Raw genomic sequence first — 17,636 nt, forward strand, 5'->3', positions numbered from 1 at the left:
CGTTTCAAATTATTATACATTGGAACGAACGCTTAAGTGCTATGAGTGGCAGTTTCATGCACTTGGACATCATGATGATTGGCCAACAGACAATGATCCAATCCTTGTACCTGACCCAAATCGGAAAAGGTCTAAAGGAAGACCAACTTCTTTAAGGAAGACGAATGAAATGGATTGGATGGTGATTCAAAAGAGAGGGGATCCGTCTAAAATCCATTGAAGGACACTATTTTCAAATACTTTGTATTATTATCATAAATTGTTGGACACAGTTTTCATTATTATGTTTTCATTTTATGTGTATTATTACCCCCCTGTTGTTAGGTTACATACTTTTCAATTTTATCTTAAATTATTGCATTATTTAATATAATTACTGCATTATGATTTATTTCGTATATATTTATTTATGCTCTCTTTTGTTTATGACTTAGATAAAATTATGGCTCGTATAATGCGCACTCCGAAAAGAATTGTCAGTCAACAACAGCGGGCAAGAGTACATGGTTTAATTAGGAATTTGATTAATCTACCTATGGAAGTAACACCATCAACTACAGGAGATTACCTACTCTGCATTGTTAAGCACATGATAAGGGTGAATGGGCTAATTCAACAAATCATATGGGAAGGAGAGCTATTAACAGATAAACCTAGATATTTGGCTTTAAAGTCAGCTTTTAGTTGTGTCCAGGATAAAGGCATACTTGACAGTGTATGGCGAAAATTAGAAGCTAACCGTACCCCATCATATTTACTACTTCTTAAAGGATTTGTCAAAGAATATGCTAATTGGGTCGCTACAAGGACAATGTGTCGGGCGAGTGGTATAAAAATGCGTGATAGGAAGAAACATACTCTGGTAAAGCCCTGTTTACCTAAAATTGACTACACATTGGAGAAAGATATTTATGACGAGCTAATTAGATCATGTCCTGTAAATCAAATAGTCAGACTGACCTAATTAGTTGATGTAGTAAACAATGATGTACTTTTATCTTTGCATTGACTATGTAATGTAGACTTATTAATTAATGCATTGAATGAGAAATTTTTATTTACACCATTTTATACGTGTATTAAATATTTTTTTTACCATTCATGTTTTATTTACTGTATAAGGAAAATACGTGCATTGTTTTACCTGTCACAAATACAAAATGAAAATGTATATTTAATATAATGAATAGGTATGGCTAATCAACAAACAAGAAGAGATTACATTGTGCCAGGTCCAATTGATCCAGAGCTTCTACGACTCCAGTCATAACACCGTTCTGAAGGGATTTGGACTGGTACAACGGAGCATGAGGTGCTTACATGTAGAAGGCAGGGGAACATATTGCATGCTGACATTGATGACCGAATTGTTCCTCATCTCCACGATTCTGGATTTATTGGAATTGCTAGATTAGGATTTTTTCCCCTTGACTGGCACCTTATTAGTGCCTTTGTAGAGCAATGGTGACCGGAAACTCATACATTTATGATGCCAATTAGGAAGTGCACAATCAGTCTTCAAGATGTTGGCATTATCACCGGATTGCCAATACATGGTTCTACAGTAACTGGAATGTCACGAGCAGAATGGCCAGAAGTTTGTGAGCTCTTGTTGGGAGCTAGACCACCTCCAAAAATGATTCGAGGACATACATTAAAATTATCATGGCTAACTGATGAGTTTGGAGCTATTCCACATGAAGCTAATGATTTAACAGTGTTATGGCATGCAAGAGCATTCATATTACGACTCATCGGTTCGATATTTCCCGACAAGACAAACTCACGTGTGAACTTGATGTTCCTACCCCTATTAGAAGACTTGAGGCAAGCTGCGACATACAGTTGGGGTGGAGCTTGCTTAGCCTTCCTTTATCGTGAGCTTTGTCGTGTTGCAATTACTGAAGCAAAGGAGATTTCAGGACCCCTGTTCATATTGCAAATCTGGGCTTGGGAGAGATTTAAAATAATCTCTCCATCAATAAGAGATCCATCGGCACCTCATGATGCACCCCTAGGTGCTAGGTATGTAACTAAATTTATATTTTTTTCCATTAAACAATCAAAAAATTGATTTTTATTGCATTATATTTAAAATTTTCTTATCAACTAATAGGTGGAGTAGAGCTCGATAAATCACTGAAGTTACAACCCATGTACTACAACAAATTCGATACAATTTTGATCGAATGCGACCTGAAGATGTAAATCAAAATTCTCAAAATCTGACTTAAAATAGTGTTATATTTTTTTCCTATATTAATCACTTTATGTTTTTCAAATTTAATACTTCATGTTTTGCTCATTTTCACTTGCAGATTACATGGGAACCATATAATGAGGAATTGTTAGATGAGCTGCCCGACATGTGCATACAGGGTCGTCCCATATGGAAGGCAGTGTTGCCATTAATTTGCTTCCATATTATTGAATGGCACCAGCTTGATAGAGTGATGAGGCAGTTTGGTTTGGCCCAACCTATTCCACAACGACCGATGCAAACAGATAAGTTACATGAGATTACTCTCCGATTTAGTGAGAGTAATTGGGCGCACCATCATGCGACGTACATTAATTGTTGGAATAGGCGAGAACATTACATTGTTCAAGGGCAAGAAATGGCACAATCACTCCACCATCATTCTGAATATATGGAGTGGTATCGTCGAGTTGCAAGACGTTGGATCTCAATAAGTGGAGCTGCCATTTGTTGTGTGGTAATCATTTATAATACATATTTTTTCATTATTAAATACTTAGTAATAATAATTTTTAATTACAGTGTTTAACAAAAACTGTAACATATTACATGGACTTCATATTTTTACAGGAGGATGCAATTGAGGATTGTTTGCTAAAATTACAGAACCCATCAACAGAAAATGTGATTTTACACTACATATTTTTGTTAATAAAAATTATACTACATATTTTTGTTAATTTAATACAATTACAATTTTACACTTTAATATTTTAAATTTATAAAACTATTATATTTAAAAAAAAGTTATTTTTTTGGCAGAAATGTTTTGTGAAAATCGCTACTCATAGTAGCGTTTTCACACTTTAATATTTTTAATTTATAAAACTATTATATTTAAAAAAAAAGTTTTTTTTTTGGCAGAAATGCTATGAAAATCACATTTTCTGTTGATGGGTTCTGTAATTTTAGCAAACAATCCTCAATTGCATCCTCCTGTAAAAATATGAAGTCCATGTATTATGTTACAGTTTTTGTTAAACACTGTAATTAAAAATTATTATTACTAAGTATTTAATAATGAAAAAAATATGTATTATAAATGATTACCACACAACCAATGGCAGCTCCACTTATTGAGATCCAACGTCTTGCAACTCGACGATACCACTCCATATATTCAGAATGATGGTGGAGTGGTTGTGCCATTTTTTGCCCTTGAACAATGTAATGTTCTCGCCTATTCCAACGATTAATGTACGTCGCACGATGGTGCGCCCAATTACTCTCACTAAATCGGAGAGTAATCTCATGTAACTCATCTGTTTGCATCGGTCGTCGTGGAATAGGTTGGGCCAAACCAAACTGCCTCATCACTCTATCAGGCTGGTGCCATTCAATAATATGGAAGCAAATTAATGGCAACACTGCCTTCCATATGGGACGACCCTGTATGCACATGTCGGGCAGCTCATTTAACAATTCCTCATTATATGGTTCCCATGTAATCTGCAAGTGAAAATGAGCAAAACATGAAGTATTAAATTTGAAAAACATAAAGTGATTAATATAGGAAAAAAATATAACACTATTTTAAGTCAGATTTTGAGAATTTTGATTTACATCTTCAGGTCGCATTTGATCAAGATTGTATCGAATTTGTTGTAGTACATGGGTTGTAACTTCAGTGATTTGTCGAGCTGTACTCCACCTGTTAGTTAATAAGAAAATTTAAAATATAATGCAATAAAAATCAATTTTTTGATTGTTTAATGGAAAAAAATATAAATTTAGTTACATACCTAGCACCTAGGGGTGCATCATGAGGTGCCGATGGATCTCTTATTGATGGAGAGATTATTTTAAATCTCTCCCAAGCCCAGATTTGCAATATGAACAGGGGTCCTGAAATCTCCTTTGCTTCAGTAATTGCAACACGACAAAGCTCAAGATAAATGAAGGCTAAGCAAGCTCCAACCCAACTGTATGTCGTAGCTTGCCTCAAGTCTTCTAATAGGGGTAGGAACATCAAGTTCACACGTGAGTTTGTCTTGTCGGGAAATATCAAACCGATGAGTCGTAATATGAATGCTCTTGCATGCCATAACACTGTTAAATCATTAGCTTCATGTGGAATAGCTCCAAACTCATCAGTTAGCCATGATAATTTTAATGTATGTCCTCGAATCATTTCTGGAGGTGGTCTAGCTCCCAACAAGAGCTCACAAACTTCTGGCCATTCTGCTCGTGACATTCCATCAGAGAACCATGTATTGGCAATCCGGTGATAATGCCAACATCTTGAAGACTGATTGTGCACTCCCCAATTGGCATCATAAATGTATGAGTTTCCGGTCGCCATCGCTCTACAAAGGCACTAATAAGGTGCCAGTCAAGGGGAAAAAATCCTAATCTAGCAATTCCAATAAATCCAGAATCGTGGAGATGAGGAACAATTCGGTCATCAATGTCAGCATGCAATATGTTCCCCTGCCTTCTACACGTAAGCACCTCATGCTCCGTTGTACCAGTCCAAATCCCTTCAGAACGGTGTTGTGACTGGAGTCGTAGAAGCTCTGGATCAATTGGACCTGGCACAATGTAATCTCTTCTTGTTTGTTGATTAGCCATACCTATTCATTATATTAAATATACATTTTCATTTTGTATTTGTGACAGGTAAAACAATGCACGTATTTTCCTTATACAGTAAATAAAACATGAATGGTAAAAAAAATATTTAATACACGTATAAAATGGTGTAAATAAAAATTTCTCATTCAATGCATTAATTAATAAGTCTACATTACATAGTCAATGCAAAGATAAAAGTACATCATTGTTTACTACATCAACTAATTAGGTCAGTATGACTATTTGATTTACAGGACATGATCTAATTAGCTCGTTATAAATATCTTTCTCCAATGTGTTGTCAATTTTAGGTAAACAGGGCTTTACCAGAGTATGTTTCTTCCTATTACGCATTTTTATACCACTACTTGACACATTGTCCTTGTAGCGACCCAATTAGCATATTCTTTGACAAATCCTTTAAGAAGTAGTAAATATGATGGGGTACGGTTAGCTTCTAATTTTCGCCATACACTGTCAAGTATGCCTTTATCCTGGACACAACTAAAAGCTGACTTTAAAGCCAAATATCTAGGTTTATCTGTTAATAGCTCTCCTTCCCATATGATTTGTTGAATTAGCCCATTCACCCTTATCATATGCTTAACAATGCAGAGTAGGTAATCTCCTGCAGTTGATGGTGTTACTTTCATAGGTAGATTAATCAAATTCCTAATTAAACCATATACTCTTGCCCGCTGTTATTGACTGACAATTTTTTTCGGAGTGCGCATTATACGAGCTATAATTTTATCTAAGTCATAAACAAAAGAGAGCATAAATAAATATATACGAAATAAATCATATTGCAGTAATTATATTAAATAATGCAATAATTTAAGATAAAATTGAAAAGTATGTAACCTAACAACAGGGGGGTAATAATACACATAAAATGAAAACATAATAATGAAAACTGTGTCCAACAATTTATGATAATAATACAAAGTATTTGAAAATAGTGTCCTTCAATGGATTTTAGACGGATCCCCTCTCTTTTGAATCACCATCCAATCCATTTCATTCGTCTTCCTTAAAGAAGTTAGTCTTCCTTTAGACCTTTTTCGATTTGGGTCAAGTACAAGGATTGGATCATTGTCTGTTGGCCAATCATCATGATGTCCAAGTGCATGAAACTGCCACTCATAGCACTTAAGCGTTCGTTCCAATGTATAATAATTTGAAACGTATTGCTCATAATTAATTAACATTGATTGGCATGCTGCTATGACATGAGAACATGGAATACGTATCTCTTGAAACTTCTCGCATGTGCATGTCCTCTCACAAAGTTTGACGATGTGGTTGTCCCCGCCTATCCTTCCAAACTTCAAATTCACCACAATCGCGATTAAATAATCGAACATTAAGTGAGTTTGCTTCATTCAAATTTTCATTCAAAATTTGACGACATGCCGGGTGTTAAGTTGAAACCAAACGCAATTGTGTGAAAGAAATCGTCGCAGTAACGTGCCTCTAATCCCAGCAATTATATAAAACAACTTGGTTATTTGGGGGATCCATATTTCTTTTCTTTTCCCCCCATCATCGAACGCGTCCATTTCTCCATATATATATTTCTCTCGCCCATTCAAACGCATCACTCTTCATGCTTTGTCAAAATTCCATTTAATTTTTTTTTTTTTTTTTTTTAAATTAAAAAAAAAAAAAAAAATTTTTTTATATTTATAAAAATGAAAATGCAAATAATAAAAATAAAAAAATATTCTTTAAAACAAAAACTTTTCGCATTTTCAGATTTCATTTTTTTTTTAAATTTTTGTTTATAATTAATTGGTTGTCCCCGATTCTATCATTCCAAACTTCAAATTCACCACAATCGCGATTAAATAATCGAACATTAAGTGAGTTTGCTTCATTCAAATTTTCATTCAAAATTTGACGACACGCCGGTGTTAAGTTGAAGCCCAACTGCAATTGTTCGTGGAAGGTCATGCGACGTGTGTCAAAATATTGGACACATTGGAAAAATATTTTCTCTACCATTTTAGTTATTGGTAGTGCACGAATCCCCTTAAGCATTCCATTAACTGACTCAACGGTATTGGTTGTCATGGAGCCATACCTTTTTCCTCCATCATGAGAATGTGTCCATTTCTCCAATGGTATATTTCTGGCCCATTCAAACGTATTTGGATGCTCGCTCTTGATTGTGTCCATGGCATCATAAAATTTCTTTTTCTGAATTTGGTGAGCTGTTAAAAAAAATTGACATTTTTGTATTATATAACATTGAAAATGCAATTAATGCTTGCAAAAATAATATTCTTTGGCAAAAACTAACCTGCCTTTCAGAGAGCTTCTTTCATGTCGGGATTTTTAAACTTCATGTTATAATTGCTCAGTACGTGTCTTAAGCAGTATCGATGATGTCCATTAGGAGGCTGCCACCAATCTTGCTGCATTGCTTTTTTAATGGCAATATGTCTGTCTGATATAACACAAATATCAGAACGATCACAAACACGTAAACAAGACATGAACCAATCCCAGTTCATTGTATTTTCACAATCAACTATTGCCCATGCAATAGGAAAAATATGGTTATTGTCGTCCAGTCCCGTAGCACAAAATAAACACCATTTGTACTTTCCATATAAAAATGTTGAGTCTATAAAAATAACTGGCCGACAGTGCTTGAAACCTTCAATTGTTTGTTTGAATGCCCAAAACATCCTATCGAAAACCCGATTCTCAGGTTTTAATTTATTATTAACAAACAGAGGGTCATCTTCAATCAAGAACGAAGAATCGGGGTTGTGTTTGCACAACGCAAGCATGAATTGACGCAATCTTGTAAAAGATTCCTCCCAACCACCAAATATCTTAACAACTGCATCGTGTCTAGCCTTCCACATCTTCCGATAACTCGGCATATATCCAACCTTATCTTTGATTTCTGCTTGTAACGCAGATATCTTCACATTTGGTCGTTTCTCGCATATTGCTAGGATGAAATCAGATATAAATTTGCTATCCAATTGCCTATGATCTTGTGAGATTGATGGATTAACACATGTATGGGGTCCGTTATATCGAGTAATTTTCCATATATCAGATCCTTCCCGACGAGACGCACGCATTCTCCACTTACAATTGTTGTTTCTATATTTGCACCTTATAGCATACGTTTTGCTCTTTGTCTCATCATAAGAAAAGTCATGGTGCCTAAGTAAATGATATTCTTTGGCAGCTCTTTGGACAGCCTCTCTAGACGGAAATGTCATTCCAACTTCAAACTCATTCGATGGATCCCACATTGAACTATATTGTGGTTTTGACCATGGATCAACTGTTAGCAATGAAAAATCTAATTCACAGTAAGGTGGAGGATGGACAATAGGCATTATTGGGTTTGCAACATGAGTGTTATAGTATGAAGGCAAGTTGACTACTACCTCATTATCATGCTCAACATCCTGATTGAAGTCTGCCTCATCACTATCAATCCATTGTTCATCAGAATCCTCTTCATCGACACCATTATTGGGGCAATAATGACTATCAGAAAAGTATGATTCGTTTGAATCGTACACCCATCGACGTTCACAAATATCTTCAGATTCATTGATAACCCCCAAAACTTTATCCTCAAACGTACTACTATCAAGTTCAGATGATTGATAGCGAACAACTACCTCATCAGTAGTACCAACATTTGATGGTCCCGCTTCATCAACAACATTTCTAGATGCATCCAGTAAAAAAATATCAATATATAATTCTATCGATGACATACCTCCAATTTCATCAATAAAATTAAACATAATATTTACATCATCATCGTTAGTCAAACCCATACAGTCCCATTTCACTGAACCATCTCCTTCAATGGGTTGTCTGAAAAAGATATTCGATATAAATTCACACCCAGCTTCAAGATCAATTGCACGTACTATTTTCATACCTAAAGTACCAAAATCCATGCGTCTACCAATGGTAATGATTGTTGATGAACCCCCACAATAGTCGCAGCCTTCACCATCAATAATAACTTCTCCATCCCAATATAAGGTAGCAAACGATGGAATTGAAATTTTTCTGATTAAATAAGAATCCTAGTTATTTGAATGACACATAAGAAAAATTATAATTAATAGTATTGCCTAACTTTGTAAAAAAAAAAGGAATTCAAATAAATATGCAGTTTGGTTCTTTATTTCGGCCAAACCTATTAAATTTTTAATTCAAATCTAAAATTTTTTAAAAAAATCAAACCTAATGTTGCTGCGGTTTGATTCGGTTCACCTAAGAAATTCTACAAGTACTCGGATAAACTGTCCGGTTCACCTCATATATTCAACTAAATGTGTTGAAAAAAAATAATAAAATGAATCGAACCAATTTATTTTTCTGGTTCGATTCATTTAATTATTTTTTGATTTTCTAAATTCTCATAATCGATTAGGTTAACCATAAATATTCAATTATTTTAATTTCTTTTATTTTTTTATTTTTGTTTGAACTATCAACTTAATAATATTCATTTATATTATATATTCTCTATATTATTTATTATAAAATATTATAAACACTATTTTGCTTGAAATTTTTTCTTCTTTCTATAATTTTAACATTAAATATTTCTAATCTACATATTCAACTACTATATTTTAAAAAATATATATATTTTATGTTTTAACTAATATAAACTTTATTTCGGCTATTTATGGTATTTATTAATTTTTTTAATTATATTAAGAATATAATATTATATTATCTCTTTTATTTTATTCTTTAATATAATATATTATAAACTAAATTTCCTATTATTTTTCTCTTTTTTCACTAACTTTTACAATTTTTCAAAGTATATATATATATATTCCTTTCGAATCTTAACCTAGTACTAAATTTTTTTTCAATTAAACTACTATTTAGATTAAATTAACTTTTCCTATTATCCTTAAATTTCTAATTTACATTAAATTTATTTTCTTCCATAATTAAACTTTTTATTAAGAATATACTATTATCTTATCTATTTCATTTCATTCTTTTATATAATATATTATAAAAGAATTTTCCTATTCATTTATTCTTTTATATAAAATTTTATATTTTTAATAAATTTCATCATTTATCAAAATATTATACTATTATATATATATATATATATATTGTTAAAAATATTTCCTTTAATTTTTAAGATTATCTATAAACTAGTTAAAAATTATAAAAATTAAATATATATTATTCAAAAAAATTCATTTCAAAATATTAATAATAAATCACTCATTTTTCTTCTAATATATGACAATATCATCTAACATTTGTAAAATATCACTCAACAACTACGTATAAATATATGCATATTTAAATAAATATAAACACTCAAATATTTAAATAATGCATGCATATTTAAATAAATATAAACACTAAAATATTTAAATATAATATATATTTATTTTCTTAAAAAACTAAAATAGGTACCAGGATACAAGAACAATTTTTCTTGGTACACCGAACACCTCCACCACCTGCTTCAACAAGCAGTTCCGCAACCTCCACCACCTGCTTCAACAAGCAGTTCCGCGAGAAGGGAGAAGCAGCTTGAACATGGGAGAGGAAATGGAGTAAAAGAGAGGGACGAATGAGAGAGACGAGAGAGGCAGTTGGTGTTTAAATCAGGATTGAGTGGACGCTAGTTTGAGAAGCGTCCACTATTCATTCTGCCTTGACGGGACGCGATGGGACGCCACGGGCATGCGACGCAGGCGACGGGGCTGCATGACCAACACGTAGGCGACGGGGCTGGTTGCTGCAGAGAATCTCTGCGTCCAGCTGCATGAACAACACGGGGCTGGTTGCTGCAGAGAATCTGCTGGACGCTTGTGTTAGTGACGTCCCGCATTTGGATGCTTGTGTTACTGGCGTTCTGGTGCTGGACGCTTGTGATAGTGGCGTCCCTGGCGTTCTGGAGACTTGGACGCTTCTGTTGTTAGCGTGCAGTAGCAGCGGGACGCTCCGGGCTTCCTGCCTCTGTGTAGGCTATCGTTGATAGCCTCCCACTCTAAAACACGTCTTTATTTACTCCCCACCCCGTTTCGGTAAAATTTGAATTATTGACCCTTTTTCCTCACGGCACACTTCTACCATAATTAACCCAAGAAAATTCTTGGGTCATAACATGAACCTGAAATTTGTAATGCAGATATGTGCTTGGAATTGAATGCGAGCATTGCTCTAATATTTTATTCTTGGTTACCTCAAACTTTGAGGAGGGCTTTTGGGGTGGTTTATGGATAGGAAAAGCTTAATTATTTTAAACTTGGGTATTGCTTATGCACTTAAGACGTCCTCAGTTGTTGAATGATATTTTATAAAAACAGGTACTGATTTTGGGGATTTCGTTCGATTAATCTTATTTTATAATACATCCTAGTATTTAATGTAGGATGGAAGGGACACTATTTGGCCGCTTGACCCTCATACAGGATGGAGTTACTGTGTTACAGTTCCTTCTTGGATTCTTCTACCAAAGTCAAGAGGTTCAGATCCTGTGGCGGTATGCTTTTTGTCAACATGTTATTCATTTGCTTGTTCACAAATTAAACCAGTTTATAATCTTATCTTTAATTTTCTATTTGAAAGCTATAAAATTTTTTTGTGAACTTTCTTATGGGTATCCAATTCCAGATACAATAGTAGACTTAGGGATTTGACTTTAAATGTTTGATTGATTAAATGATCAGAGTTAATTATTTTGTTGGGGGCTTTATATCATTTAGTGTGTCTGTTTTTTCTTGAGTATTTGTATGGTGGTTCTCTTTGACAATTTTCTGATTTAATATTCATTGAGGACACTACAGTTTTACAAAGTCGAAGTTGGTATACAATCGCCAGAAGGGATAACCACCACTCGAGGGATTTTGTGAAGATATAGTAATTTCTTAAACCTACTTTCTGAAGTGAGTGAAATCAAGTTTACATTCATTGCTAGGGTTTTAATTGACTTTTGAGATACTGTTTTTGGGACAAGTGTACCATTTCTCATCCCATTTTGTTATTTCACTTTTACTATTTTTGGTAGCTTAAAAAGGCATTTCCTGAGAAAACTCTACCTCCAGTTCCTCCAAAGAGGATTTTGAGAAGGAAAGGCAGTACATTGCTGGAAAAGGTAGGGTATTTGTCTTTTCTTCTTTCATTTGTTGATTGTTTACATTATGGCAATGTCCCAAAGTTTAGAATCTTAAAGCAGCCTAATCCACTGTTGTCAATTTTTAAAATTAGCAACAGATTTTGTAATTTATTTTTAATTCTCTTTTAAACAGAAAGTAAGATTTTGTTCATGCATATGAAGAGAATTTGTGGCTGAGATGTTGAACATCTCTTTTGTGTTCTCTCTTTCTTTTCCTTACTCCCACCCTGACTGCCAAAGCACAAAAACAAAGAAAGTAGAAAGAACAAACAAATAAACATGCTGACACAGACACAAACATGACGTATGGATAGGTGTACTGCCATTTCCTTGGCTAACAGTTCTAAATTATGTGTCAAAAAGGATGCAACCATTCTTTTAGCTAGTTCCAAGGACTTAAGGAGCCTTGATGGATCTATGGGGCAGCAGCTTCTTCCCATTCACTAGTTAATTTACTTATTCAGCTTCCTTTGTTAACTGTATTTATGTGGGTTGTCATCCTTTCTTTTTCTTCTATGAACTAATGATGTATTTAAAAAATAGCAATTTGGATTATACTTTGAGCATTCATTTATTTAATTTTCCCCCATCATAGATGATGGGTATTGTTGGGCACTGAAAGAGTCGTATGCGTCTAAGATGAGAGTTGCAGAGATGAGAATGTTAAGGTGGATGAGTGGCCATACTAGACTAGATAAAGTCCGTAATGAGAGTATTAGAGAAAAGGTAAGAGTGGTGTCAATTGAAGATAAGTTGAGAGAAGGGAGATTAAGGTGGTTTGGTCATGTGAAGCGTAGACATACGGAGGCTCCAGTTAGACAAGTAGAGCACATTAGGTTAGAGGATAGAAAGAAAAAAATGGGTAGACCTAAATTGATTTGGAGGAGAGTAGTACAACATGACCTAGAAGTATTATACATTTCTGAGGATTTAACCCAAAATCATTTAGAGTGGAGAAAGAGAATCCATATAGCCGACTCCAAATTTTTGGGATAAAGGCTTAGTTGAGTTGAGTATAGATGATGGGTATGCTGATGTTGAGTAGTGTGCATATTTCTTCCAATTCTAACATTGAATTTTTTTTTATCCCCGTTAAATCATGATAATAATTTCTTAAATGATTAGTATCCTGCAGCGAAGATGTTCTTTGGAGGACTGGATGGAAAAGCTATTATCAGATATTGATGTATCTAGAAGTGCTCCAGTTGGAACGTTTCTTGAACTAGAAGCTGCTGCACGGTCATGTAGGTGTTTTTTGATACCATTTAAAAATAACTTCTCATGATCTTGTTGACACTTTGATCTTCAATATGTAGTTATTTGTTTATAGTTTCTTACATTTATTAACTTATATGGCAATGAGACTCAGATATGGGTAGGACATTTCGAATTGAAACTTAAAATTAGAGGAACATCTATGAAATTTTTAAGAAAATAGGCAAGTCTGACCTCTGGTCATGAATTCTTATCTTTATCGGTACACTTACCTGTATCCAAGTTACATTTTGAAGAGTATAATTTAAGTACCCAAATGATATTACTTTTTCAAATTGAGATGGGGTTTGTATTCTTTTCAGTTTTTGATGATGCAAATTCTTCTGCTAGCGACATAGTGCCGTCAGCTCTATTACAAACCAACTCAGATGTTTCTTTGTTGGCTGGTAGTTTGTCAAATGCATCAGATAATGGTAATGGTTCTCCTGAGATATCGGAGGTTGGAACTCCTAGGAATGCAAAAGATAGCAGTGTTGATTTTGGCAGGGAGACTTCAACTTCTGAACAAAACTTAACTGATTTAATGGAAGCAACTGTTAAATATGGTATATTTAACAGGAAATCTATTCTGGAGAACCTAGAAAAGTTTTCCTGGAGGAAAATGTATGCTGGAAGAGAGAAAAATATTGTAAGTGGATGCTGAAAACAAATCTAGAGCTACAGCTTTTTTTGGAGATGGAAATGAGCCTTTACATGGACTAGAGTATCAGAGATTGGATGGTCATGTCCGCAGACTATCAACAGAGAGTATTGGGAGTGACTTAAGTTCTGTAAAAGCTAGTGAAATATCAAATCTTGGGGTAGGTAATTTGTTTGGTGATGATTCCCTTGTCCTTCCTGAGGTTGCTGAAACTCAAAAAATAATTGATGCTCCTGGAAGCTTAAATTCACAGTTCCCAAAGAACTTGCTAGTTGCCCTTCCATCAGATGAGTGCCATAAGTTGAATTTTGTTCTTAATACCATGCGACAGAGGCTAGCTACAGCTAAAACAGACATGGAGGACCTTATAGCCAGATTAAATCAATAAGTTGCTGTAAGGCAATTTCTGTCGGCAAAGGTACGCTTGACCAAACATTGATTTTTAGTTGTCTAACCATTGATATAGGCTCTTTCTAATAGCGTACATTTATACTGATCATGATTGTAAAAGTGGTAAAGACAGGACATTGTAAAGTTTCAATACTATGGCAATAACTAATTTGCAAGATTTCTTTCATGTAGGTTAAAGATTTGGAAGTGGATCTTGAGATTACTAGAAATAATTGTAAAGAAAACATGCAACAAGCTGTTTTGATTGAAAGGGAAAGATTTACTCGGATGCAATGGGATGTGGAAGAACTCCGTAAGCAGTGTTTAGAGATGAAGCTGAAATTGATATCTGAACAGGTCTATTTTCTACAAGTAACATTTTTTTCTATGTTCTTTATGATGAGTATTTGTGAAAGACGTGTGAGGATGTTTCAGGATGAAAGGGCACTTACTGAGTCTGCAAAAGTCTCTATGATTCAGGAGAATAAAATGTTGCTACAGCAGTTGAATGTTGCTAGAGAAGAGCTTGAAAACTTGCATAAGCATCATGAAGAGTTGGAGCTGAAGTCAAAAGCAGATGTGAAGCTTCTTGTTAAGGAGGTGAAATCTCTTCGGAGTTCGCAGTCGGATCTGAAACAGGAGCTTAGTGGCTTGGTGAAAGAAAAAATAGAAGTGGAGGTGATTTTGACACTTTTCTTTGGCACTCTCTTGTTTATATGATGATGCTTCTCTTACAGACCTCCCTCTTTTATTTAAATTGCAGTTGCAGTTGTGTGATGGAAATGAGGTCATTGCAGCCTTCATTACTCTCTCTATCTCTTGTGTAAAAGTGCAAAATGCACTAAATGATAAATATTTAAAGGAGTTGACTATAATTAAGAAAAGAAACAAACTCCTAAGTCATGACTAAAATTTACTCACCTCTTCTAAAGAAAGTGTGGGAAGGCCATTTTGGCCTTTTTAGTTTTTACAAAGTGAAATCAAGCTTAAATTTCTAACAGTAAGAATTCAGAAGGATTTAGGTTCAAGATGGCTTAAGAAACATGAAAATGGTGGCTAAATAAATTTTCTATTTTTTCGTTTTGTTTCACTTTATTTTATTTTCTCTCTTTTTTTTTTTTTTTGGTTTTGGGGGGAGGGTGGGGGAGATGCTGGGCCATTGTACCTAGAGCTGCCAGTGAAAGAAAAGATGCTTTTTATACATGTAATGGCTATAACAGCCAAATAACAGCCATTACTGTTATGTCGACGGCTGTTATGCACGTACAGAAAATTCACCTGGACATAAGTGTAGTGATAGTACAAGGACTCATAAATCCATTACATAACAGCCATTTTAAACTATGCAAGTTCGCATGTACATGACTGGTGCTGCCTATGGCATGTTCTAGTAAAAATTATAATTATCAAATGAGAAGTCCAATGTTAGGAAAAGAAAACTATGTGGGAGGAAAAAGCAGGAGGTCAGGAGCAGCTTTTCCCCCTGATTCTGGGAACTGTTCACTGTATATTAAACTACTTGAGAGTTGTAATTTGTCCTTACAAAGGAAGTTAAACTTAATAGGTTTCTCTAGAAGATGATATCCAGTTAGTTTTGCTTAGTGGGTGATTTCTGTTGGATCACTTATATTTGAGTTAGTCGTGACGTGGTTTTATTGGAATTAAATTTTTTTATTATAAATTCTGCAAATTTCTTGATGTTGTTGCATGTCTGATTTCAGAGGGGTCTTCGAAATGAAAAACAAAGAATGCAAGTTGTGACTGCTGCCAATGTTAAGTTGTTGCATGAGTGAAATTCTTCGCAATAGGCTTGAAGAATGTAGTGTTAATTTCCTTGTTGAAGAGGAAGATAAACTGATTCTGGACACTTCATCGCCATCTGATGCCATTGATCTTTTGACGACATCTGATAATCGAATCGGTCTCCTTCTTGCAGAGGTAAATTCCATGTGTTACCTTCTACCTAAAAATGAAAAAGTCTTGGTTCTATTTTGCACATTATATCATCTTTGGAACATTTATAGAATTTTGTGTTTGGACTAGTTTCAGTTGCAGTTTTTCTGAAGATGGATTTAATTGTGTTTTTGATGTTAATTATAACATTCCATACCTGTAGGTATTTTTATTTGTATGTAATATCATTTGAATTTGTGTATGTCCATGTGGCCGTTTATGCACAAGTTCAATTATTAGATAATGGTAATATTCCCACTGGCTTGTACTATGGCAAATGGTTAAACTATCATCTGTCTTTGTTTTTCATGCCTTCTTGCTTTTATGGTTTGGGAGGAAAAGATATAGAGAAGGATTGGAATTTTGAATGCACAGGATTCAATGTGTATGCCATTGATTAGATTTGCTAATGGGAATGGTGTAATATTTTGTGCACAGTTAAAGAGTACTTCAATTTCAACTATTTTCTGATGTATTGTTTTGATTAATGTGAACAGTTAATTTTTTGACAATCTAATCCTTTTCTAAATATCTTTTTGTTCCCCTTTGTGTACCTTTTTTCTATTAATAGGTATGAGACACAATCCGACCACTTTTGTTTGAAAAATGAGGAACGATCAGAGAACACAAGAGTGCAATTCTCTATGAAAAAACCATAATTAATTCAATATAGAGCATGCATGAATAGGAAAACTGAAAATATTCTTTTTTGTGAATGGGCTAATCCTCATTCCTCCTGATGTGATAATACTATGGACTAATTCTTGTTGAATAGATTTTGCAGTTTCATTCATACTCCTGTCAATTTATCATCATTTTCTCATACTTCCTCATTATCTTGGTGTATATTAACCAACCTACATGTGTTCCATAACATGAACAGGCACAACTCCTTGCAGAGGATGTAGAAAATTCTGTAGCCAGATTAGACGAGACTTTCAATACAAAAGGCGGTGATAGAGTTGATGATGAGTTGAGGAAGTTGCTCATAGAAGCGTTCGTGGACAATGCAAGATTGAGAATGCAAGTCAATTCGGTAATTCGTTGTGCTCTAAATGCACATGTGAAGTCAGATAAAGATGAAGAGGAAGAGGAGGAGGTAGAGGGAAATTCCTTGAGGAAAACAGTTTTAAGTAAGTTCTTGGAAAGGTGATATGTAATGCGTGGAACCCATCCATATTAAAAGTATATAAATTCAAAATTATTGCCATGTACTACACACCATAGTGTAAATTAAGGATAAATTAAGGATGAGTATTATTCGATTCAAACTGAATAAATCAAATTGAATCGTCTTAATTTGATAATTTAGTTTGATTTTTAAGATAATTCAATTCGATTTAATTCGATTTTACATTATAAAAATTTTGGTTACTTTAATT

The 17,636-nt window shown here is 34.2% G+C and overlaps 1 protein-coding gene and 1 long non-coding RNA gene across 7 annotated transcripts; both read left to right on the forward strand.

The window, feature by feature from the left end:
• The first annotated feature begins 1,545 nt into the window (after positions 1-1,545).
• On the forward strand, positions 1,546-2,223 carry LOC110660859 (serine/threonine-protein phosphatase 7 long form homolog). The gene is made up of 2 exons (XM_058148837.1): positions 1,546-2,025; positions 2,117-2,223. The coding sequence occupies exons 1-2, from the start codon at positions 1,574-1,576 to the stop codon at positions 2,133-2,135; spliced, it is 471 nt and encodes a 156-aa protein (XP_058004820.1). The 5' UTR covers positions 1,546-1,573; the 3' UTR covers positions 2,136-2,223.
• Positions 2,224-10,753: 8,530 nt separating this feature from the next.
• LOC110632400 (uncharacterized) lies at positions 10,754-17,561 on the forward strand. Of its 6 annotated transcripts, XR_009149546.1 has the most exons (9): positions 10,754-11,363; positions 11,668-11,766; positions 11,889-11,975; positions 13,122-13,240; positions 13,574-14,329; positions 14,494-14,658; positions 14,737-14,979; positions 16,023-16,239; positions 17,138-17,561. It is a non-coding gene; the product is annotated as an uncharacterized LOC110632400 (long non-coding RNA). The 6 variants fall into 6 exon arrangements; XR_009149544.1 differs by lacking the exon at positions 10,754-11,363 and having other exon boundaries at positions 11,404-11,766; XR_009149549.1 differs by lacking the exon at positions 10,754-11,363 and having other exon boundaries at positions 11,404-11,766; positions 14,782-14,979.
• Positions 17,562-17,636: the final 75 nt, after the last annotated feature.

This window comes from Hevea brasiliensis, chromosome 6, assembly GCF_030052815.1.
Source record: "Hevea brasiliensis isolate MT/VB/25A 57/8 chromosome 6, ASM3005281v1, whole genome shotgun sequence".
Lineage (NCBI taxonomy): Eukaryota > Viridiplantae > Streptophyta > Magnoliopsida > Malpighiales > Euphorbiaceae > Hevea > Hevea brasiliensis.

Excerpts from the sequence above, each read along its gene's own strand:
- LOC110660859 (XM_058148837.1), top strand. The coding sequence starts at position 1,574 with ATGTCACGAGCAGAATGGCCAGAAGTTTGTGAGCTCTTGTTGGGAGCT.